The following is a 26,119-nucleotide window of genomic DNA, read 5'->3' as shown; positions in this document are numbered from 1 at the left end:
GTCGGCTAAGTTGGGCAAATTCCTTTAACCTCCCCAAGCTTCAGTTTTCTCATCTGTAACATAAGACTAATAAAACTATGAGGATTGCGAGGGTTAAATTAGATAATTCAAGTAAAGCTTTTAATGCCACAAGAAGAAAACTCTTTCCCCCCAGAACCTGAATATTGGAAGTGAGTCTCTCTCACTTGCCCTCTTGCTGTGCTGGAAGTATCCAGGTCCCTTCCATTGGCCAGGTTCTGTGTAAGAGACAGCCAGGGGCTATCATGGTCAAACATGGGCAAGTTACACAGCTTAGAAGCCTCTACATTCTTAATAGTATTACATTTGGTTTGGAATTCCTGATTTCCTCTCTTAAAATTTTTTTTAAAAATTTATTTCAGAGAGGAAGGGCAAGGGCGAGAGAGAAACATCAACGATGAAATAATCTTGACTGGCCGCAACCCGGGCATGAGCCCTGACCAGGAATCCAGCATGACCTGGTTCCTAGGTGGATGCTCAACCACTGAGCCACACTGGCCTGTCAGATTTCTTCTCCAATGGTAGTTGGAAGCCTGAGAGCAGATTCCTTTAACCTAAACACACTTACACTAATAAAATTAACAATACTATGTGCCAGACATTGTTCTAAGCATTTACAGTCCTCAGTTTGTTAAATAACCTGCCCAAGGCCATAGAGCAGGGATCCTCAAACTACGGCCCGCGGGCCACATGCAAATACAAATATTGTATTTGTTCCCGTTTTGTTTTTTTACTTTAAAATAAGATAGGTGCAGTGTACATAGGAATTTGTTCATAGTTTTTTTAAAACTATAGTCCGGCCCTCCAACGGTCTGAGGGACAGTGAACTGGGCCCCTGCCATAGAGCTAGAAGTTAGGGAACCCAGGTCAGATACACCAACGCCAGCGCCTGTCTGTAACCACTGCATTATGTTCTGAAGGTGCCGGGGCGGGGACCGCGTGGCCACGGCCTCACGGCCACAAAGCGCCCGCTGTGTGGCTGCTGAGTGGGCAGACGGTGGACAACGGAGGGATGCGGACCGACGGCGAGCCCACACCATCCCTGGAAGCTTGCGAGAGCTTGACCCGGCCGCTTCCGCCGCCCCGGCGGCCCGCCACTTCCGGTTCCGGCGCGTCCGTTTTGCGTCGCGGAGTTTGACGCCCCGCGCTGCCATGGCGGCAGCCCCGCCGATCTCCAAGGCCGAGTACCTGAAGCGCTACTTGTCCCGGGCCGATGCCGGCGGCCCCGCGGGTTCCGAGTCCATTCTCAAGCGTCGCAAAAAGCGGCCTAAGCCTGGCGGTGCCGGCGGCAAGGGGTGAGTGGGTCTTGGCGGGGCTGCCGCCCCCATTCCTCCCGTCTCCGCGGCCCGCCCTTCCTCGATCCCCGCCGGGTTGAGGGCCCCGCTGGGGTGAGGCTCCCCCCACCCCCCCCCTCACCCCCCCCCCCCCCCCCCCCCGACCCCGACCCCGGGCTGAGGGCCCCGTGAGAGAGAATCACTGATCGCGCCCCGGGTCTTGTGTTCAAGCCAGACTGTGGCCTGCATCCCTTTCCCCGCCTCTGTAGCCTCCCGTCGTCTCCGGTAGAGAATGCGCCCTGTGCCCCGAGAGACGGGCGAGCTGGGCCAGAGCCTCTGTGCTTGGTGCTCAGACCCTGCCTGCGGGGCCGCCCTGTCCCCACTTCCCGCTCTTGCCACCTGCCGGGCGCTGTGGGGCGTTTTAGACGCATATGAATTCGTAAGCTTTACGTTGCTTCCGTGAAGTAAGTAATGAAGCCTTCGTGGGTCAGGATGGGCGCCAGATCCAATATAACTGGTGTCCCTTTAGGAAGAGAGAGGTTTGGCGGCCGTGGCTCCGTGGTGGAGCGTGACCTGTGAGCCAGGAGGTCACGGTGGGATTCCCGGTCAGGGCACAGGCCGGGATGCCTCCATCCCCGGTGCAGCCGATCAGTGATTCTCTCTCATCATTGATGTTTCTTTCTCTCTCCCTCTTCCTCTCTGAAATCAATAAAAATATATTATTTAAAAAAAGAGAGAAGCTTGGGCACAGAGACAGGCCTAGAGGGAAAAGGACCATGTGAAGGTGGAGGCTGAGCTTAGACTGTGCCCGAGCCAAGGTGCCTGGGCCGCCGGACGTTGGAAGAGGCTGGGAAAGGGTCCCCACTGGAGCCCAGCGGGCTTTGCCTTGCACATACCATGCGATTTCAGACTCGGCCTCCAGAACTGAGGGGATATATTCCTGTTGTTTTAGGCCACCCGGTCTGCCCTAGGAAACGAATATATCTCGTACCGTCTACTAAGTCCATAGCACGGATCCATTGTCTTGCCTGGTTTGGCTTTCCCCTTACTCTTGCCTCTTCCTTCCTGAGCTCTGACTTGAGTGGATTCTTGGGAAACAGTACCTTGTAGTGAAAACAGCTTGAGCTCTGCAGCGACACTGATCAGAGAGTGAGTCCTCGCTGTGCCACTTTTCAGGCTGTGTGGCTTCGGGCCTCTCAGCCTTCGTTTGCTTATCTTTGAAATGAGAGTAATACCGGATTATATCACTTGTATTAAATTGTGGTGGTTGTGGTTAGAGCTGTACAAAGTGATCTTGGCTGTTCAGGGAATAACTGTTCACCCATGGCAGTCATCGTTATTTGCAGTCAGTCCTAGTGTATCTGTGTGACGAGTATTTACTGAATACTTCTTATGCCAGTTGCTGCAGGGTGTCGAGGATGCCAGTCTGAATGAGAAAACCTTAGTCCCTGTCCTGATGGAGCTTGTAGTCTAATGGGATACAGGCTTTAGACAACTAATTGATGTATTTCCTTTGTGGTAAGTGCAATGAAAGTACTTCAAGAACGTGTAACGGGTTCTTAGATGGGAGAGTAGTTAGGAAGGTATTCTCAAGGAAGTTATATATTAGGTTCTTAAGAATGAGTAGGAGTTTCCCAGTAAAGAATGAGAACAGTAGGTTAGGCAGAGAGAAGGGACTGAGTGTGTGAAAACTGATGTGGTAGACCTTGCAGGATCTTGTAGGATTTTGAGCTTTATCCCGAAACCAATAGATAAGTGTGCATAGGCTGTTACCCAAGAACGTTTCTCCTTTTTTATCCCCCCCGCCCCCCCCCCCCCCCCATTTAGAATGCGGATTGTGGATGATGATGTGAGCTGGACATCTATCTCCACCACTAAATCCGAAAAGGAGGAAGAGGAAGATGATGGAGACTTGCCTGTGGTATGTATCTTTTGAGGCTGTGAGGACTTTGAAATTCAAGCCTTTCAACCTCAACTCCCAGTGCAGGGCAGGTTTGTAAGAGGGAAAGTTGGGCAGAGAATACTTCCAAAGAAGTACTATCTTCTTTTTTATGGAACGGCCCATCACACTAAAAATGGGAACTAATCCCAGAGAGAGGCAGGACTCCTCAGCATCAGTGATAGAGCTATGATAGAACTAGCCAGGTTCAATGTGTTGGGATGGACCTTAAAAACAATGCTCAGGTTCAATAGTAGGGAACTTTCTCTTTGTTTCTTTCATTCATGATTCAACTAAACTTTAAAATTTGTATGCTCTTGTGTAAGTACCGGAGATATGTCGATTAATAGAACATAGTGTCTGTACTCTAGCGGTCATACTCTAAAATGGGACTTTCAAATAATTTCAGTAATATGATAAATGTTGGAGTTATATTTCACATACATACCAAGTGCTATTAGAGCACAGGGGAAGCAGGCCACTTTTTATTCCATTGGGAAATTCCATGAAGGATGTAAATATCTGATATAAATTTTAAAGATAAGAACCAGGTGGACAAAAGCATAGGCAAATAACCTAGCATTGGTATAGCCATGGAATCTGTGCCGAGAATAACTGAGAAACAGGTGAAAAGGAGAGTTGTTGATAGGCTGAATTGTAAAGTTTTAAAGATGAATTCCAGATGAGTATATTTAATGTTAATCCCCAGCATATTCTACAATAGATTACTTAAAAGATGATTTGTTAGTAATTAAAAGGGAAACAGTGATCAAAAGGAACCAGAATGTTAGAATCAACCACTTAAATCTAATTAATGTTCACAACATATGTTTTTATTTTTTTATGTTATAAAAGCCAAATATACTTATTATAGAATATTTGGAAAGCAATATGGGACTATAGAATATTTGGGAATTTTAAGAAACGTGAAAGTTTTAAAAAGAATATAAAAATCACTTATACTGTGACTATCCACAGGTAACAACTTCTAACATTTAGATGGCTATCTCTTTAATTCATAGATTATACATACTTTTATTTATTTTTTTTAAATATAATTGGGATCATACTGTACACATGGTTTTGAACCTACTCTATCACTTAATAATATATTGGTTATACTTTATTAAGACTTTCAAATATTCTTTGAGAATGTGATTTTTAATGGTTGCATAGTAGTTCAGTATATATATTGTTTTTAAATGTTCTATTACTGGACATATGGGTTGTTTCCTTTCTTAAAATACCATAATGCTTTGATAAACATTTTGTTCACAAATAATCCCTTATTCCCATGAAGTGAAATTACAGCCCTTTTGAACTATAGTCTCATATTGCTTTCCAAAAGGTGGTACCAATTCACACTCCCACTAGCAGTGTATGAGAATGCCAGTGTTTGCATTTCTTCATCAGTACTTAAACATTACAACAGCAACAAATTGGCAAACCTATAACAGTTTGGCAGGTAAACAGTGGTATCTAGTTTCTTTGAAAAATAGTGAAATGAATAGTTTTTCTTATGTTTGTTGGGAATTTCTGTTTTATGAAATTCTTGGTATTTTGTCCATTTTTTAGAAAATTGGGATTTTAATTTTTTTTTACTTAGATATTTATATAAGAATATATTACCTGTTTTACATGTCATAGGTATGTTTTATCTTTTTCCTTTTCATTTATAATAGTTTTGACATGTGAAAAGTGTAAATTTTATGTGATCCTCTATTAATTTTCCTTTATAATATTGTCTTTTGTCCTGTGATGGCCCCAAAAGAAAACAAGGAAGGCTTTAGCCCCACTGCTCTCTATTCTGGTTAAACTAGATCTTGGTTATTGAATTCATTTTTATTACTGCAAGACCATCACCACCATCAGAAATAATGGCAGAATAACTAGGACAACCACAATAGCAGTGGCAGCACAAAAATAATAGGTATAATTTACTGAGCATTTACCATGTACAAGCACTGCTATGCTTACATGACCCATCTCATTGAGTCCTCAGAGCAATCCTTTGAAACCTGCTTTTATAAATGAGGAAATTGAGGCTTAGAGAAAATAACTTGCCAGAGGTTACACAAATACCAACTGGCAGACCTGGGGATTTAGATCTCTGTTCATCTTGCTTGAAAGCCTGTGCTTTTAATGCCCAGTGAGAGGTCTCAAAACTAGGTTATATGAGGAATGTTGGTAGGATCTTTGGAGAAGAGAAGTAGAGAGGAATTACGACCTGGGTTTGAATTCCAGTTCTGCCTCTTGCTAGCTTGTGGTATTGAGAAAGTTATTTAACTTTGCTAAGTAATAGTTTGCTCTTTAGTATTGTGGACCCTTTCTTTGCAGGGCTATTGTGAGGATTGATTGAGATAGTAAAATGCAAAACAGTGCTTTACACATAGTTGCTATTCTGTAACGAGAATTTATGATGCCAGACATCTTTGAAAGTCTGTCATGTAGCAAGGGAGAGGATCAGTTTTCAGAGGTCAGAACTAGGGCCAATGGGAAGAAGTTAGAGGAAGGTCGATACCAGTCTGATAAAACTAAGAACTTTCTAGCACAACCTCAAAATATAGTAGACTACTAAATAACATAGTGAGTTTCATGTTTGTGAATTGATTCTCTGACAGGGAGGAATGGGTGAATAATCATTTATCAAGGATACTCTAGAGAATATTCCACATTTGTTTGGCAGTTTGAATGAAGTGAAATGTGGTTCTCTCTCTCTTAAAGATTCTGTGATTCTGTGTGCATCTTAATGACTTCTTTTTGTTGGTTTCAAGAGTGCCTGCCGTTGTAACTACCTAATACAAGGAAAGTTTCAGAGGCACCCGGAGCCCTTATGAGTGAGTGATAGGCACGACGAGGAGCCTGCCTGTTTTCACTCTGCATGCAATATAATAAAAATAAAGTGGGCAAAGGAATTTAGCTTTTATCTTACAGGTGGCAGTCGTGTCTGTGGCAAGTTGGTAAAAAAGTTTGTAATGAATGAAATTAACTTTTGGAGGGAAATTGATTAGTCGGAGAAAGATCTAGAATTAAACCATCCGGTGGCAATCAGGTATTTATGGAGCACACATAACTGAGGACCACTGCATGGATCTTCATGGCTGTTTTGGGTCTGTGTGTGCGATGTGTATTAGGAATGGGAATGGTTATAACTTCAGGCTCTTACACAACAGTGCTCCTTGGCTGGATCCTGTGGATGTCCTCACTGTAGTGTCCTCATTGCCACAGGTGGCTGAGTTTGTGGATGAGCGGCCAGAAGAGGTAAAGCAGATGGAAACGTTTCGTTCCAGTGCCAAATGGAAGCTTCTGGGAGGTGAGTTCCAACAATAGATAAATCTAAAGGGGAAGCCTTTTTCTTTTATATTTTTTAGAGGGGCGCATTGTTTTAGTTTGTCACTGATCCTGAAAAATATGACCCATGACCTCATTTCCTGCTTCTGCTACCTTAGCCTCTGTTCTTAGAATGTTCATCTGCATATTTTAAAGATTGCATGTGGACTCTGGAGTCAGACAGAGCTGGATTTGGATATTCACTCCACCACTTACTATCAGTATGACTTTGGCAAATTATTTAATCTTTTTGAGTGTCAACTTTCTTATCTATAAAATAGGGGTAATCTTTATCTCCTAGGGTTTGAGAATTAAATGAGGTAATCTACGTTGGCATGTAGTAAGTGATCAGTAATGCTGATTATTTTTTGCTGTGATCTCTCCCCCCCAATAAGGAGCACAGTAGCATGGACTAGTCGACAGCACTCATTTTTATGTGGCACAGGTTTAGTGAACATGCCTTTTGAAAGAAGAGTAAGTAAAAACTCACTCTTCTAGGCTAACTTTTCTAGGCTAAATTTCAGTAGGAGCCTCTGTCTGGGAACTCTACACAAATAAGGTTTTGGGAAGAGCATTGGGTTGGGAGATAGAAGACGGGTTCTAGTCTGTCTCTTCATCTTGGAGTTGTAATCTGAGGTAAGAAGCCATTCAGCACCTTGGAGCTTCTATTTTCATGACTGTAAACAAGATGCCTGCCCCACTTGCCTTACAAGGTATAAGATGAAAAATGTATTTAAAATGCTTTGCAAATTGTGTCTTGTTAGGCAAGTAAAAGAGATTATTTTTAAGATGTTCATGGGTGCTGGGCCCCTAAGCAAAGGAGCTGTACAAAGTAGTTTTGGGCTTTCTGAGTAGTTTTGAGGTGTGTGCTGCTGGGGCATCTTTTGAAACTCTGGGTACTGGTGGTGAACACAGCATTTGTGGGAATCTGACTCTTTGCTCTTTGTGTTTAGGCCACAGTGAGGATCTACCTTCACACAGGCATTCCCGCCACGACTCCCCGGACCCTTCTCCGCCTAGGAGGGTTCGCCATGACTCCCCGGATCCTTCTCCACCTAGGGGAGTCCGCCATGACTCCCCAGATCCTTCTCCACCTAGGAGGGTCCGCCATGACTCCCCAGATCCTTCTCCACCTAGGAGGGTCCGCCATGACTCCCCGGATCCTTCTCCGCCTAGGAGAGCCCATCATGATTCACCAGATCCCTCTCTGCTCAGGAAGCATTATCGTCCTTCAGGTGTATCTCCTAGAAGGGCCCGTCATGACACACCAGATTCATCTCCTCCTAGGAGGGCCCATCACAGTTCCTCAGATATTTCTCCTCAGAGAAAGGCCCGTAACAGCTCCCCTGACACCTGTCAACCTAGAAGGACTCTTGAATCCTTGGACACATCAAAGCTCAGGAGGGCCCGTCATGACTCCCCTGATTCGCCTCCTAATGTTCCTCATTCACTGCATAGAACCAAAAGCAGTAAAGCCCCAGAAAGAGCCTCTAGCAAAACTTCTCCACATCGGAAGGGGCCAGGACCCTCTCATCCCTCAGTCCCGAAGAACAGCAAGTATGAGTGTGACTCGGACCTCTCTCCACCACGAAAAAGGCAAGCAAAATTTCATTATGGAAATAAACAGCATGATTTCAAAGGTGAGCATTGATTGTCCACGAGAGGGACTTGTTCCCTAGGCACTTCATTTTGAATCTTTTACTTTTTAGGTATTTATGTCTTTAGAAATGAGAATGAAGTTTCTTAGGAGAAGTTTTAAAAATTATAGGGCCGAAACTGGCTTGGCTCAGTGGATAGAGCGTCGGCCTGCGGACTCAAAGGTCTCAGGTTCGATTCCGGTCAAGGGCATGTACCTTGGTTGCGGGCACATCCCTAGTAGGCGATGTGCAGGAGGCAGCTGATCGATGTTTCTCTCTCATCGATGTTTCTAACTCTCTATCTCTCTCCCTTCCTCTCTGTAAAAAGTCAATAAAATATTTAAAAAAAAAACTATAGGGAAATAGTGAGAGGTTGGGCTGAAGAGTTAAATATTTACAGTAGAAGGGAAGAAGTTTTTATATATCCTTTTGTTGTCCTCACCGGACATAAAAGTGCTATATGTTTGTTGTAGCCACATCAGTATGTCTAGAAATACATAAAGAAGCAGAAAAAAATCATGCGGACTTCTCTTATTCAGAGACAATCACTAGTGTTGTAGCCAATGTTCTTTTTAGTCTTTTCTCTATTCATTTTTTAAAAAGATTTTTTTGTTGATTTTGAGAGAGAGAGAGAGAGAGAGAGAGAGAGAGAGAGAGAAACAAACAAACATTGGGCAACCTTTTGGTACATGGCACAATGCTCAATCAACTGAGCTACCTGGCCAGGACTCTATTCATTTTTGATATAGTTCAGCCCTCTCTGTGCACTATCTATGTGTTGCATGCATTATCTTGCCTGGTTTTTTCACTTATCATTAACTTCCCCATGTCATAAGAACATTTCTTTGTTAATGTAATTTTTATTGTATTACGTAAATTTAGTTAACCATTTCCCTAATACTGCATATTTTAGGTTATTTCTAAATTTTGCTTTCATAATCTCATATGATAAAAGCCTAATATGCTAAATGTCTGGTTGGCCGTTCAACCAATCGAAGTGTAATATGCTAATGATATGCTAAGGCCGCTAAACTGCTTGCTATGATGTGCACTGACCACCAGGGGGCAGTTGCTTCGACAGGTAGGTTAGCTTGCTGCTGGGGTCCGGCCAATCAGGACTGAGTGAGATGGCCGGACACGCCTTGGAGCCTTCCCGCGGTCCCTCCCTGGCTGGCCAACCTTCCGCATCCCTCCCCAGCCCCAATTGTGCACCGGTGGGGTCCCTCGGCCTGGCCTGTTCCCTCTTGCAATCTGGGACCCCTCGGGGGATGTCGGAGAGCTGGTTTTGGCCCAATCCCACAGGCCAGGCCTAGGGACCCCACTGGTGCACAAATTTGTGCACTGGGCCTCTAGTTCTGTAATGAACATCTGTGTACATAAACTATTCCCATTCTGGATGATTTCCTTCTCTGCTTCTAGATAGATTTCCTGGAAATTAAGTACTTCTAGATTTGTTTCCTAGGAGCTAAGTAGAAATTGATTTTCCAGGTTGTGTGTTTTAAAGATCATTGATACATATTGCTGATTGCTTCTTTTGGGAGGTAATTTGTGATGCTTATGTTTATAATTCAGGCCTGTGTGGTAAAAATTTTTACCCAAAATGGTCCCCAGTTACTGTTTTAATTTTTAAATTAAAATACATTTTTATTCTTTAGTCTGAGGACTTCAGAATATATCCTAGTTAGTTTTAACTTAACACATCACTGAGATCTGCGTGCATGTTATTTTGCCCATTCTGAGTGTGGTTAAATATGACGTAGAGGAATATGTTGAGATCTCACACACAATCACAGTTGCTGGTAGCTTGGGAACAGAACTCCACATTCTGCCTCTTGGTTTTGAAAACTGTCCCTGACTTCTCTCTTCTCCTGTGTCATCTGATCTTGTGTAGGTTAGTGATGCATGAGGACTAAATGAATGTCGAACAGTAACTGGGTAAGTTCTTTTTAAGATTCTGACACTGGATTAAACACTTTATTCTTCAATTTCTAGGCTCTTCACCCAGCCGTAGAAAATTTCATACGAGTTCGTCACCTCGAAGACGTCAGAGTCACACGTTGGGCTCTTCCTCCTACCCAGGTGACAGTCGGAAAGCCTCTGATTCAGACCTTTCTCCTCCCCGGAAGAAACCAAGTTCAAGGCCCCAGGGTTCTGATTCAGATCTGTCACCTCCACGAAATAGACCTGGGCGCCACAGCTCTGATTCTGACCTCTCTCCACCAAGGAGGAAACAGAGGGCCAAATCCTCTGATTCTGACCTGTCTCCACCTCGAAGGACTCAGCCTCTGGGAAAGAAGGTAGGAATTTTCAGGAGCTGTATCTTCTCTTAGAGCAGCGGTTGCCAACTGATGGTCCGTGGACCACTGGTGGTCCGTGAAGTCCGAAAGGTTGGCGACCGCTGTCTTAGAGTGATTCCTGTCTTCGAGCTCTATCCAAGGCCCAGAGATCCGAGCCAGTGGAGGTGGAGGCAGGTCTTGGTTGTGCAGTAAATCTAGTTCAGAGGACTGCTCCAGCTCTTTCCTTCTCTCTGAAGGCAGGACAGCCTATAATACAGCCCAGGTGAACTTGCAGATTCCAGAGTTCCTAAGTAGCGTCTGCCTTTATGTCATCTGAATTCCATAAATCTCATTTTAATAGGTTTAGAAAGACTTCCTCTTTTCTTAGTAATAAACAGAAGTGTAGTTTACAGAGTGGAGTTAGCACAAACTTTGTGTCAAATGTCACGTATTCAAATCCTATCTTTTCCACTTTGTATCTGTGAAATTTGAGCAAGGTACATAATTACCTCAGCTTCTTCATTGGTAAAATGTGGATAATAGTATATACTTCATAAGATTATTGTGAAAATTAAATGAGTTAGTGTAAGTAAAACTTTTAGCACAGTACCTGGGACAAAGTAAACAATTTATTACAATAAATTGGAGTGCAGGTTCTTGTATTCAGAGCTTAAAGAGAGGCACTTAAAATATAAAACTACTTCATATCACCTGGAAAGTCAGTGTTTTGTTTTATTGGAAATCTATTATGAGGCCCGAGTGAGGGGGAAAAAAAAATCCATGAGCCCTGAGTAACTGTTCTAAAGAACACAAGTATGAGTAAAGGAATCTTATTCCAGTGAGCTGGTTAAGAGACAGAATGCTATGCCATCTTCCTCCAGCACAGACTTTTTAGGTAGGTCTCCTCGGTAGCCCACGTGGTCCTGGCAGGGTGGACTGGCCTGTCCCTCACCCAGGAAGTGAGGTTCTTCTGTTTTGGGTCACAAAGTGAGGGCTATGTTTCAGCTGGACTTCTTGATATTTTATGTGTCTGTTTAATCCATATGTAATTTAATATTGATCAAATTTAGCACATGGCTTAAGGATATCAGGATATACTGCATGTTCCATTTGTGGATTGATTTGTTATCTTGATACAAGGTGGAGTTTAGTAAAAGGTTTTGATTTGGTCAGATTTTTTCATTATCCTGAAATATATCCACGATTTAAGGATCTTAGGTTTGAATTTGCATTTTAAATGGGATTATTTGTTAGTGTGAGTCTCTATTGGAGGCCTTAGAGCTTGATACAGGTTTCTGGTCAGGTGGCCTGAGAGTGAGTCCTCATGTGTAAAGTTTATATATGCTGAAAAATCAGAAATACAGATGCTTTGCCTTCCCTTTAATATCTTCTTGGTTTGTATTTTTGTTTACTCTTAAATTTGATAGTACTATTGGTTTTCCATGAAACTCAATTTTATTTTTTTTCTATTTTGTGAATCCTGTGGCTGAGAATAAGATTTTAAATTTGTGTTTTTGATTTGGTTATTGCTGATCTTCAGACAAAATGCACATAACTGTGTGTACTCATAGAGCCTGCAGCTGCATCATCTCATTAATGTTGGACACTCCCTTTCCATTGCATAGGCTGCACACATGTATTCTGGGGCTAAAACTGGGTTGGTGTTAACTGACATACAGCGAGAGCAGCAGGAACTCCAGGAACGGGACCAAGAAACCATGGCATTTGAAGGTAAAATTACAAAAGTGCAAAGACCAATTGAGGCTCATGTAGCTTTTCTTTTTTAAATGTAGCTTATTGTACCTGATGTTTTAAACTTTTAAGTGCTATCAAGTTTCATTTCTGCTTTTACGCATTATTTTAACTTCTCAGTGGGTCCAAATGGTACTTTTCCTTCTTGAAAAAATAATAGTTTTCAGGATCATCAGCAGTAGGTACTTGTAGTCTGGCTGCAGAAGTTCTTATTTAGCATTAGAATCCCAAGTGTTTGATGTCAGCTATTAAAATATTATTTCTGATTTTAATACCTGATGTTTATCTTTAAAAGCATAATTTTCCTTTGCAGCTGAATTCCAATATGCTGAAACCGTATTTCGAGATAAGTCTGGTCGTAAGAGGAATTTGAAACTGGAACGTTTAGAGCAAAGGCGAAGAGCAGAGAAGGACTCAAAGAGAGATGAGCTGTATGCCCAGTGGGGAAAAGGGTAAGGGAACCACTGAGCGGTAAAACAGGACCGCAGTGACTGCAGGGGGTTCTTTCTCAGAGCCCTCTTCTGACTAGCTAGTTTATGTTTTGCCTTCAAGCTGTTTTCAGGTCCTGACTGGGGTGGCTCAGTTGGTTGGGTATCATCTCGTGCACGGAAAGGTTTGATTCCCAGTCAGGATGCATTGGGTTGCAGGCTTGATCCCCAATTGGGGGTGTACAGGAGGCCGCCGATCAATGGATTGATGTTTCACTTTCATGTTGATGTTTCTCTCTCAAAATCTATTTTAAACTTTTTTTTTATTAATAAAAGCTGTTTTCAAGAATGGGAAATTCATTGTGTTCAGAATATATATATATATATATTTTTTTGTTGTTGTTGTTGTTGTTGTTGTTGTTTTTTTGTTTTTTTCAGTGATATATCCTGCACTTCCACTTGGTATTCTAGGAATTTTACCCTTTTCAATATTTGGCCTAGGCTTCTAGAAAGAGGAGGTTCTCCAAATGCAGCAGTGTGTCCATGTCAGTGTGAGAGTAGAAGTGTTAAACAGTATTACAAACAATCTTGGTTCTTTTTGCCCAGGCTTGTCCAGAGCCGGCAGCAGCAACAAAATGTGGAGGATGCAATAAAGGAAATGCAGAAACCTCTGGCCCGCTATATTGATGATGAAGATCTGGATCGGATGCTGAGAGAACAAGAAAGGGAGGGGGACCCCATGGCCAACTTTATCAAGAAGAATAAAGCCAAGGAGAACAAGGATAAGAAAGGTGAGTCTTCTGGGAATCATCAGCGGTGCAGGTGACTTATGAGAGAGAGAGAGAGAGTCATTAGGGTGGTGATAGATAGCTATATGCAAAGAAGGCTTTCCCATACAATCTAGATTACTTTTTTTTTTTTTTTAAATATATTTCTTTATTGATTTCAGAGAGGAAGGGAGAAGGAGAGAGAGATAGAAACATCAATGATGAGAGAGAATCACCGATCGGCTGCCTCCTGCACACCCCCCACTGGGGACCGAGCCCGCAACCCAGGCATGTGCCCTTGGCCGGAATCGAACCCGGGACCCTTCGGTCCGCAGGCTGACGCTCTATCCACTGAGCCAAGCTGGCCAGGGCCAATCTAGATTCCTTGTGTTTGGGAGTTAGGTTCCACTTAATAGAGATTTCTGTATAAAATCCCCCCAGCCCCAGTCCCAGCCCCACTGCCTTCTAGCTCTGGATTGAATAGTATAAGTAATTGACTTGTTTTTCTCTCTCTTCTCTCATTAGTGAGACCTCGCTACAGTGGCCCAGCACCTCCTCCCAACAGATTCAATATCTGGCCTGGGTATCGTTGGGATGGAGTGGACAGGTAAACCTGAATATTTCCTACATTTTTGTTTTTTCTCTCATCTGATCCTAACCTTCCCTAACTGTATGTCACTCTACACTCTGCCTCGTTCTGTCTCTAATGACTAGGTTGATAATTTGAAGTTTGCTTGCTTCTGTTTCCAAGGTCCTCAAATCCCATTGCCATGCTTAGAACACTCTTCCTCCTTTTTCCCTTTTCCAAGCTTAAGAAGCTCTGGCCAAACAACTCAGATGGTCCTTTGTTTTTGACATTGTCACTTTTAATGATATTTTCTAAAGTTTAGGGGGTAAGTGAAGGGTGGTAGTCTGGAGCCTTCTGTATGTTGTATCTAAAATATAGCCCTTGAACTGTCTCTTCACTGTCTTAGTAGTGAGTTACTTGTAATACGTCACTGATCCCTACCACCTTATCTTTATTGTTTATGTTAATCCTCACCTGAGGATATTTTTTTCATCAAATTTTTTTTTTTTAGAAAGAGTGGAAGGGAGGGTGGGAAGGAAGGATGGGGGTGGGGGGAGGGAGAGAGAGAGAGAGAGAGACAGAGAGAGAGAGACAAGGATGTGAGGAGACACATCTGTTGGTTGGCTCCTACACACACTGGGGCTGAGGATCTAACCTGCAACCCAGGTACATGCCGTTCACTGGGAATCGAACCGGAGACGTTTTGGTGCACGGGCCAACGCTCTAACCACATAGCCACACTGACCAGGGCCCTACCACCTTATCTATTCACCTGCCTGCATCTGTACCCCCATGCTCTAACTTCCTGTCCGTTACCATGGATGAACTATTTGTGCTCCTATCCAGAGTTAGCCCCTCTACTTATATGCTGGATCCTGTCTCCTTTTGCCTACTAAAAGACATTTTCCTAGCATCTAATACAATGATTCTCAAACTTTTCGATCTTAGACCCCTCCACACTTAAAAATTATTGAGGACTCCCAAAAAACTTTTATTTGTGTTGGTTATACTTATTAATATTTCTAATATTTTCCGCATTAGAAATTAAACTGAGAAGTTTAAAAAGCATTTTTTGGTTCATTAAAAATAATAAAGCCAGCCCTAGCTGGTTTGGCTCAGTGGATAGTCTGTAAAAAAAATCAATAAAATATATATTTTTAAAAAAGCTGCAAGTCCATTATATAATAAAGTAGGTTTTATGAATGTGTATATTTAAAAATTGACAAATTAGTTTACCTGTTTTTACTTATGTAGACACATTTATGTAATTAAAATTATGTATGAAAAGTTTAATTTTCACAGAAAAGTTTATATATATATTACTGTAATTTTAAATTTATACTGAATAGGTCTAGTATATCGGTCCAGCCACCTTGTGTAAACAAATGTACACGGCTGGGGCATGGCTGAGCGCATGTCACTGGTTAAAACTGCTGCAGAAAGTCACGTCACGTGACAACAGAACCAATAAAGTTGCTTGATGTGGTGTGATCACATGCGAATCCCCGAACATTGTTTAAGAGCGGTGACTCTTGGATTTAAATATGTAGACTGTAGTTGTAGATATGTAATATTTACTTATGTCAGCAAAATTACTACAGTGTTTTTTCCCAACCTGGCCTATTAGCTAAAATTTGTTAAAAATGACAGTGAATTAATACCAAAAACATTAACCTATTAATTTAATTATAAGCAAGTCTTGGTTAAAAGCATTTTAAAATTAACAGGGTGTTAATTTTCACATATGACATATGGACTGGAAAGTTTTGTCCATTAAAGATGAAGTCCATTAAATTGAGGTCCCAAAAATCAAGGGTTTGCTGTATTATATATTTTGATACTGCACAAAAAATCTCCAGTTTATTAAAGGTTATTTATAATATGGAATCTAAAATTATATAAAAAAACTTTTTATACTGTTACATTAAAATCTATTGGTTTTTTTGTCCTACTTTGGGATGGATCTTTTACCCCTGCGTGATTTTATACCATCATGCACTAGACATGTGAAAAGATTACTTTGCTGAGTTTTTTAGATCTTCCCAACATTGACATATTTCATTATATAATATCAAATAACCGTGTATTTTTAACATCTCTGATCTCATCACAAAATCTTTAAATAACAGAAAGCAAAAGAGTTCATGGTGGCAGATACAAGTGTTTCAAAATTCTTTGTTGCTCCACTTAGTTTTGTATTCATTGGTTGCTTCTTGAATGTGCCCTGACCGGGCATTGAACCCGGAACCTTGGCATATCAGGATGATGCTCTAACCCACTGACCTACCTGGCTAGGGTACATAATACCTTATTTAGTAGATTCCATCAGATCTTGTGCTTAGAGGATCATGTCCTGTGTGAATAGAGACAGTTTGACATCTTCCTTTCCAATCCAGATGCCTTTTGTTTCTCTTTCTTGCTTTATTGCACTAACTAGAACTTCCAGTGAAGAAATAGAATAAAAGTAGTAAGACCTTGTTCCTAATCTTAGAAGAAAAACATTGCATTGCTCCTAATCTTAGAAGGAAACATTCAGTTTTTTACTATTAAATATGTCTTAAGCGATAGCTTTTTTTATAGATTCCCTTTATTAAGAAAGTTCCTTTCTATTCCTAGTTTGCTGAGGGTTTATTTTTTCTTTCAGGAATGTATGTTGGGTTTTGTTCAAAATAATTTATAATTTCTCTTTTGGTTCATTCTTTGATTTGTGAGTTACTGAGGAGGACATTGTTTAATTTCAAATATTTAGACTTTTCTAGATATCTCACTGTTACTGATTTCTGATTTAATTCCACTGAGGTCAGAAAATGTACTCTGTAATATTTTGGTCTTTTGAAATTTGTTAAGACATATTTTATGGCCCAGTATGTGGTTTACCTTGGTGAAAAGTCCTTTTGTGCCTGAAGGTTATGTGTATTCTACAATTGTTTGTTGCAGTGTTTTGAAAATCTTTTGTGCATGTTTTAAAAATAAACTTTTGTTATGGAATAATTTTAGATTTATAGAATATTTGCAAAGATATTATAAAGAATTCCCATACATTTCTCATTCAGTTCCATTACCATTCGTTACATTATCATGGCACATTTATCAAAACTAAGAAACCAGTATTGGTATGTTGTTACTAATGTACCAGGTTTTATTTGGTTTTCACCAGTTTTCCCATTAATGTCCTTTTTCTGTCCAAGGATCCAGTTCAGGAAACCACATTACATTTAGTTGTCATGTCTCTTTAGTCTCCTCTGATCTGTGGCAGTTTCTGTCTTTGCTTTTTGTAACCTTCATAATTTGGGGTTATGGTCAGGTATTTTGGAAAATGTCCCTCAAATTGGGTTTGTCTGATGTTTTTCTCATAGTTAGACTGAGGTTAGGGGTTTTGGAAAGAATGCCACAGTGGTGGAGTGCCCTTTGTATCACTTCATTTTAGTGGGTGCATGGTGGCCACATGACATCAGTAAGTGATGTTAACCTCAATCACATGAGCAAGGGAGTGTTTGCCAGGCTTCTCCACTTTAAAGTCACTATTTCCCCGCTTCTGTACTCTGTTCTCTGGAAGTGAATTACTGAGTTCAGCTTACATTCAAAAGGGGACCAGTGGGAGGATATCTACCTATAGTATTTGGACTTTTTCTGTAAGGAAGATTCATTTCATCTCCCCATTTATTCAACCATTTATTTTTATCAGTATGGACTCATGTATATTTTATACTCTGGATTGTAATCCAGTAGTATGTTATTTATTTTATTACTTATATTGTTCCATTCTTTAGCCATTGGGAATTTGTTCAGGTGTCCCTTTCACATGCCCCCATTTTATTTCTGAGTCCCCTGTTCTTGATACCACAGGATGCTTCAGGCTCATCTTAGGTCTATTTTCCCTGCCCAATATTAGAATCAGCCATTTCTCTAAGGAGCCCTGGCTGCTTTTTGTGGAGAGTGGTATATAGAGACCAAGATCTGACTGCTAGAAGTGCTTGCTGTTACTGGGTGTCATTGCTTCCAGTCCCTCTTAGCAGACAGAGCTAGGAAATGCATGTATAGTAATTTACATATACGCATATATCTCTATTTTGCTGTTTCCATCTGTATGTATCTGTATATGAACATGTATTTATATATACAGATTTACAAATATGAGTTCATACTGATGTAACTGACTCTGATACAGAGTACTTTTCCTTCTTATCTATCACTTCCCTTTAGAAATTTAGAAATCTGTCATTCACCATCTACCACCCATTTTGTTCATCCCAATATACATGTAAAACAGTTTCAGAATTTAAAAATTCAGAAACGAGAAATAAATTTACCAACTGGAGAGTAGCATTTCTTTGGTTATTACCCTTATAGTTTAATCAAAATACAATTTTCAACATAAAGGGTCAGCTCCCTGTTCCCCCTCCCTCCAGGGCTGTTATGTCATACATAGTAATATAGTTAGACTCACTGTCATAACCTGCAGTCTGTCCTGGAGTCTCCTGGGTGGTTTTTCCCTTTCATAGTTTACTTATATTGATGTTTTCTCTTTAGCATGGTGTACAGCTCTATGAGGTTTGACAAATGCAGTCATTCATCCACTGCCCTACTACTATATAGAACAGTTCCATCACCCTAAAATTTCCACTAAAAGTTCCCTTTTAGTCAATTGTAGCCCCTCTACCAGTCCCTTGTAATTACTGTTCTCTTTTCTGTCCCTATAGCTTTGCCTTTTCCAGATGTCACATGAATGAAATCATACAATATATAGCCTTTTGGGTCTGACTTCTTGCAAAATGCATTTAAGATTTATTAATGTTCTTGCATGGACCAGTACTTTATTCCTTCTTACCACTGAGTAATATTCCATTGTATGGATGTATTACAGATATCTTGGTTACTCCTAGTTTTTAGTGATTGTGAATAAAGTTGCCATAAACATTTGTGTATAGCTTTTATGTGTACATAGTTGTCAGTTTACTTGGGTAAATATCCAGCAATTGCTGGGTTGTATGGTGAAACTATATTTAATTTGATAAGAAACTGTCAAATGTCTTCCAAAGTGGCTGTATTGTTTTACATTACAGCAGAGAATAAGGATTCCTATTGCTCCATATCCTTGCCAGCATTTGGTATTGTCAGTGTTTTGGAATTTAGGTGTGTAAGTTAGTATTCCATTTTAATTGCTCTGTTATATTTTTAGTTATACCTCTGTGAAATTTTCTTTAGTGTTTGCTCTAAGGGTCACAACATGTATCTTTAACTTATTATAGCTTACTGAGAGTTATAATTGTACTATTTCACATAAAATATAAGAGCTTTACAACACTGTAGTTCCACTTACCTTCTGTTCTTTTTGCTAATGTTGTCATACATATTACATAAAAAATGATATGTCTCATAATACAATGTTACAATTTTTACTTCGCAGTTTTTTATATATATCCTATATAATAAAACCCTAATATGCAAATCGACCAAACGGTGGAATGACCGGCCGCTATGACGCACACTGACCACTAGGGGGTGGACGCTCAACGCAGGAACTGCCCCCAACCAGTGGTGGCAGCAGGGGGTGGGTGCCAGCCAAGGTGGGTGCCAGCGAGGGCCCCTGATCGCCCTGTTGGTCTCCCCGCAGATCGACCCTGATTGCTGGCCAGGCCTAGGGACCCTACCCGTGCACAAATGTTGTGCACTGGGCCTCTAATATATATATATATATACACACACATACACACACACACACACACACACACACACACACTAGTGCTCTGGTGCACGGATTTGTGCACATTGAAAGGAAATAAATTAGAAGGTGGCTGGTGGGGTGGGACTGGGTGAACAGGCTGGACACGCCCTGGAGCCAACCTCCCGCGGTCCCTCTCCAGCTAGCTGCACCTGGGGTGGCGCCGTGGCTCGAAGGGTGTCTGTAGAGTGAGCAGGGTCCCTCTGGCAGGTGGGGTCCCTTGGCCTGGCCTACAGGGATCCGGCCGAAACTGGCTCTCCGACATTCTCCCGAGGGGTCCTGGATTGCGAGAGGGCGGTTCTCGGGTGATGTACTTTGGAATCGGACTCCCTCCTCTCTGGTTCCAGGGTCTGACACCCAAGAACCGCAGCTTGGCAGCTCTTACGTTGAGCGTCTGCCCCCTGGTGGTCAGTGTGTGTCATACCTACCAGGTGGTTGGATGGTCGCTTAGCCTTTTATATTTATAGATGGTATGTTTTTGTTGATTTTAGTGAGAAAGGAAGTGAGAGAGAGAAAAACATTGATGAAAGAGAAACATCATCAACTACCTCCTGCATGCCCCCTACTGGTGTTCAAGCCCACAGCCCAAGCATGTGCCCTGACCAGAAATCAAACTGGTGACCTCTTGGTGCATGGGAGGACGCTCAACCAACAGCGACACCAGCCAGGGCTACAGTTATATTTTTTAAAGTTACTAAGAAAACAAAAGAAAAAAAATGTGTAGTTGTTAATATGTACTCACATATTTACCATTTCTGGTGCTCTTCCTTCTTTCCTAAAGAACTGCTTTTAACATTCCTCAGCACAGGTTCAGTGGCACCACATTTTCTCAGTTTTTGTTGATATGAAAAGTCTGTTTCACCATTATATTTTTAAAATGTTACTTAAGAAATAATTGTTGACTCACAAGAACTTGAAAAAATATTACAGCGTGTTACAGTGTATTCCTTCCCCAACTTGCCTCAATGATAATCTTATATAACCATAGTACATTATCAAAATAAGGAAATTTAGAGACCTTTTTCTTGCCTTCATTTCTGAAGATTGTTTCACTGACATGACTGCCTATTGACCCACAAGCTCTATCTGGATGATCAGAGGCTTCTTATTCCCTCCCCTGTCCTTGGAATTTATGTCACACTTATTCTTCCCAGACTAGCAGCCAATTCAAGATGTGGTCTAGAGAGAGTAAGGTGTTGAGACCATCTGGACTGAATATGTGACTGAAAGTTAAAGCTTCTATATAAACTTTTAAGATTCTGGCAGGCAGGTGCCCAAGACCAGCCTTATATGTAAGTCCCCTTGCTTATTAAAACTCTAATCTGGAGTGGTCTGCCTCTTTCTTTGGTCTCTTGTCCTCTGCATACAGAGGCCAATTTCACATTCCACCTGGGAACTTCTGAGGTTGCAGCCTCATACCTGGAACTCTGGTTGACAGTACCAGAGTTCTGATAGTTTTGCCAGCCTTTAAAGATGTTTCATCATTTTCTGGTCTCCACTGTTTCTAATTAGAAGTCAACACCCAGTCCTCATTTCTTACATTATTACACCCCCTTCGCCCCCTCCCCTCGCCGCCCCAACACACACACACACACACACACACACAGTAATGTATTTTTTTTCTGGCAGCTTTCAAGATTTTCTTGTCTTTGTTTTCAGCAGTTTGACTATGATGTACCTGGGTGTGGTTTTCTTTGTGTTTATCCTGCTTTGGGTTGCGTTTTCTGGACCTATGAGTTTATATTTTTCACATTTGGGAAGTATTTGGCTATTTTTCCTTCAATTGTTTTTTTTTTTTTTTTGAACCACCCTTCTCCAATTACACTATTATTCTACCACTTGATATTCTCCCACAGATCTCTGAAGTCTTGTTTATTTTTCTATCATTTTTCTCTGTTCTTAAGATGGGACAATTTCTAATATCTGTTTTCAAGTTCATTGACTCCTTGATCTGCCATCTCCAGGCCCATACAATGAATTTTTTATTTAAGCTAGTTCATTGTATTTCAACTCTAGGATTTCCATTTGAAAGTTTATATTTTTCTGCTGAGATTTCCCATCTGTGCACTCATTAAGAAACATTTTTGTCTTTCTTGAGAATATTTAAAAATATGCTTTAAAGTCCTGTCTGCTAATTGCAAATTTAGGTCACATCAGGATTGGTTTCTAATAATAGCTTCTTCTTGAGTTTGATCGCATTTTCTGTTTCTTTGCATGTTTGGTCATTTTCTTTTATTATTATTATTATTTTATTAATTAATTTATTCCCCCCCCCTTTTTTTTTTCAATTACAGTTGACATACATTATTATATTACTTTCAGGTGTATACCCCAGGGATTAGCCATTATATAACTTAGTAAGTGATCATCCCAATAAATCTCACACCCATCTGACTCCATTCCTAGTAATGAGGATATTATTGCCTATATTCCCTGTGCTGTACTTTACATCCCCATGACCGTTCTGTAACAACCAATTTGTACTTCTTAATCCCTTCATCTTTTTCACCCCTTCCCCAATTCCCCTCCCATCTGGCAACCATCAAAATGTTCTCCATCAATGAATCTGTTTCTGGTCCATTTGTTCATTGATGTTGTTTTTTAGATTCAACTGTTGATAGCTATGTATTTCTTGCCATTTTATTGCTCATATTTTTTATCTTTCCATTCCTCCTCTTCCGTCCTTTTCTTCTTCCTCTCCCTCTTCTGCAAAAAGGCCCTTTAACATTTCATATAATATTAGTTTGGTGTTGATGAACTCCTTTAGCTGTTCATTGTGTGGAAGTTCTTTATCTGTCCTTCGATTCTAAATGATAGCTTTGGCCCTAGCCAATTCGGCTCAGTGGGTAGAGCATCAGCCTGGGGACTGAAGCGTCCTAGGTTTCGTTCCAGTCAAGGATACATACCTTGGTTGCAAGCTTGATCCCTGGCCCTGGTTGGGGTGTGTGCAGGAGGCAACTAATCAATGTGTCTTTCTCCCACTGATGTTTCTCTTTCTCTGTCTCCCATTCCCTTCAACTATCTCTAAAAATCAATGGAAAAATATCCTCCAGTGAGGATTAACAAAACAGACAAACAAATAAAATAAATGATAGCTTTGCTGGGTGGAGTAATCTTGGTTGTAGGTCCTTGCTTTTCATCACTTTGAATATTTCTTGCCAATTCCGTCTGGCCTGCAAAGTTTCTGTTGAGAAATCAGCTGACAGTCTTATGGGAGCTCCCTTGTGGTAAGTAACTGCTTTTCTCTTGCTGCTTTTAAGATTATTTCTTTGGCCCTGGCCAGTGTGGCTCAGTTAGTTGAGCGTCGTCCCATGTACTGAGGGGTTGCTGGCTTAATTCCCGATTCAGGCACATACCCAGATTGTGGGTTTGGGGTGTGCCAGAGGCAAGCAATTGATTTATCTCTCCTTCCCTCTCTCTTTAAAATCAATAGAAATATATGTTTTAAAAAAACACAAAAGATTCTCTCTTTGTTTTTAACCTTTTGCATTTTAATTATGATGTGTCTTGGTGGAGGCCTCTTTGGGTTTATCTTGTTTGGGACTCTGTGCTTCCTGATTTGTATGTCTGTTTCATTCACCAAGTTGGGTAAGTTTTCTATCATTATTTTTTCAAATAGGTTTTCAATTTCCTGCTCTCTCTTTTCTCCTTCCAGCACCCTCATGATGTGAATGTTGGTATGCTTGAAGTTGTTCCAGAGGCTCCTTACACTAACCTCATTTTTAAAAAATTCTTTTATTTTAGCTGTTCTGATTAGGTGTTTTTTGTTTTCTTATATTCCAAATTGCTGATTTGATTCTTGGTTTCATCTGTTCTACTGTTGATTCTCTGTAAATTATTCTTTATTTCAGTTAGTGTATCCTTCATTTCTGACTGGTCCTTTTTATGCTGTTGAGGTTCTCACTAAGTTCATTGAGCATCCTTATAACCAGTGTTTTGAACTCTGTATCTAGTAGATTGCTTGCCTCCATTTTGTTTAGTTGTTTTTTTTTTTTTTTCTGGAGGTTTATTCTGTTCTTTCATTTGGGACATTTTTCTTCGTTGCTTCATTTTGGCAGCCTCCCTGTGTTTGTTTCTATGTATTAAGTAGAGCTGCTACGTCTCCCAGGCTTGGTAGAGTGGCCTTGTGTCGTAGTTGTTCTGTAGGGTCCAGAGGCACAACCTCTCCAATCACCCAAGCCGGGCACTCAGGGTGTGCCCGCTGTGTGGGCTGTGTACACCCTCTTCTTGTAGTTGAGCCTTGATTGCTATTGGCACGTCAATGGGAGGGATTTACCCGCAGGCTGATCAGCTGCAAGGACTGGCTGCAACCACTGACCACTGACCTCTGACCATTGTGGAGGATCAGCTGTGCCATGGGCCCACTCCACAGAAAAGAACTTACTTCAGTGTGGCTCTCCTGTCTGCTCAGTCAAACTTGTATGTGTTGATTGTGGAAGTGGTTGGGTAGTGATGTTTTGATGTGGTCTGAGGCTGTGGGGCCTCCTGGAAGGTGCAGGCCAAGGTTAGCAACTGCCTGTGTTCTGCCTGGGGCCACCCAGCCTGAGCCACAGAGCAGTCTGCAGATGGCAGCTATTTGTGCTGGGCTTGGAGGTGCCCAGGTGAGGCCAAACTGAACCAAGGCTGGCTGCTGCTAGTGCCAGGCCTGGGGCAACTTGGCCATAGGTATGGGGCACACTGAGGCTAGATGCTGCTCCTTTTACAGATTTTAGGAAAATCTTTCCCATTTTTATGTAACGGCCACTAGAAATAGCTTGGATGGACCTGACAGTTGGGTGGGGCAGGCCCTCCGGGAATCACCAGGTGCAAACAGTGTGAGCCAGGTTGATGGAATCTCAGATATGGCACCTGCCTGCTGGCTCTGTGGGGGGAGGGTTCATCAAAGGAGTAATGGCCTCTGACAGCACCTCTATCTGGCAGAATGCTGCCCTTCCAGCTCTTGCCCTAATGCTGGACAATTTAGTTCCTCCCCATGTGTCCCTGGTCCCTATCAAGCTGCTGCCCCAGTGCTGGAGCTCAGAGTTCATCAGGACAGGTGCTGTGCTATACTCATTTTCATGACACAGTGCCTAGTATATAAAGAATTCACTAAATGTTTATGTAATGAATGGATAAAGTATAAGATGTAGATATCACCTGAGAGTGAGTTGGGCCTTTAGAGAGTGGTAAATGTTTGGAACAATTGATAAAAGACTGGGAAGAGTCTGAACAAGGACTAAAACAGGATGAATTTTGTTTTGTCCTTTTGATTCTATTGCATGTACCTTAAATATTTTTCATGCCTTATTTTCTCCCTTATTCGTTAATTGTGAACTGTTTTCTTTCTTTTTCCCCCCAAAAATAAGTGTCCAGTTCAGGATTCTGGCTGATTATTATCTCTTGATTGCAGATCCAATGGATTTGAACAGAAGCGCTTTGCCCGGCTTGCCAGCAAGAAGGCGGTGGAGGAACTTGCCTACAAGTGGAGTGTTGAAGATATGTAACTTTTCTGAGGCTGTGGGGGTTCCTGGAGTTTGTGGTAATGGACACAGACCAGCCAGATGTCTAGCTGTTAAAAGCTATCTATGCTAATAATCAGGGCCCACACGCACCAGCAACTCTTTGAATGCTAGTTTTGAACCACTTGAGAAGAATTTCGCCATTTGGAAAGAAGAATATTTGAAACCTGATGTTTGGACTGAGGCACCTATAATTTCTCAGGTGTGCCTGCACTGGCGGTTGTTGCTGGCTTTCAGAAGAAACGTTGATTTCTAGTGTCCCAGGGTTTGTTCTTGGTTAGGTTTTTTAATAAACATACATTTATTTTTTTAAAATCACTTTCTGAACTGGGTATTCTGTTTCTGGGAAGAATACAAGCTAATAATAGTGCATCCCTGGGGGATCATGAAGGGTAATGGTTGGATTTTTCATTGACCTGGTATATAGAAAGCAGGACAGTAGCTGTAAAACGCCTCCTAACTGGGTTTCGCTTTCTGTGGTTTCAGTTACGCATGGCCAGCCATGTCTGAAAATATTAAATGGAGAATTCCAGAAATAGTAAGTTTTAAATTGCCCGTCATTTTGAGTAGCATGATGAAATCTTGCCCAGGATCTGAAACATCCCTTTGCCCAACATCTCCTTGCTCTATATGTTACCCACCCATTAGTCACTTGGTAGCCATCTGGGTTAGCAGATTGGCTGTTGTGATATCTCAGTGCTTGTGTTCAAGTAACGCTTATTTTACTTATTAATGGCTCCAAAGCGCAAGAGTAATGGGGCTGGCAGTTTGGATATGCCAAAGAGAAGCTGTAAAGCACTTCCTTTAAGTGAAAAGGTATGTATGTACAGGAAAAAACATGGTATATACAGGGTTCAGTACTATCTGTGATTCCAGGTATCCATTGGAGGTGTTAGAATGCATTCCCTGT

The 26,119-nt window shown here is 41.4% G+C and overlaps 1 protein-coding gene across 1 annotated transcript; it reads left to right on the top strand.

The window, feature by feature from the left end:
* Positions 1 to 1,160: 1,160 nt before the first annotated feature.
* BUD13 (BUD13 homolog) lies at positions 1,161 to 25,527 on the top strand. The gene is made up of 10 exons (XM_070426097.1): positions 1,161 to 1,313; positions 3,120 to 3,213; positions 6,460 to 6,544; positions 7,515 to 8,201; positions 10,191 to 10,495; positions 12,100 to 12,205; positions 12,540 to 12,678; positions 13,261 to 13,445; positions 13,947 to 14,028; positions 25,101 to 25,527. The coding sequence occupies exons 1-10, from the start codon at positions 1,171 to 1,173 to the stop codon at positions 25,192 to 25,194; spliced, it is 1,920 nt and encodes a 639-aa protein (XP_070282198.1). The 5' UTR covers positions 1,161 to 1,170; the 3' UTR covers positions 25,195 to 25,527.
* The last annotated feature ends 592 nt before the right edge of the window (positions 25,528 to 26,119 follow it).

This window comes from Myotis yumanensis, unplaced genomic scaffold (genome assembly GCF_028538775.1).
Source record: "Myotis yumanensis isolate MYYU_CA2020_CCGP unplaced genomic scaffold, mMyoYum1.0.hap1 SCAF_10, whole genome shotgun sequence".
Lineage (NCBI taxonomy): Eukaryota > Metazoa > Chordata > Mammalia > Chiroptera > Vespertilionidae > Myotis > Myotis yumanensis.
This window is presented reverse-complemented; position numbering and strand designations above follow the sequence as displayed.

Bases quoted from the DNA above. Each gene is read 5' to 3' on its own strand.
- BUD13 (XM_070426097.1), top strand. From the start codon at position 1,171: ATGGCGGCAGCCCCGCCGATCTCCAAGGCCGAGTACCTGAAGCGCTAC. The intron at 10,496-12,099 runs GTAGGAATTTTC...TCCATTGCATAG, and splicing joins CTCAGCCTCTGGGAAAGAAG to GCTGCACACATGTATTCTGG. The intron at 12,206-12,539 runs GTAAAATTACAA...TTTCCTTTGCAG, and splicing joins AGAAACCATGGCATTTGAAG to CTGAATTCCAATATGCTGAA.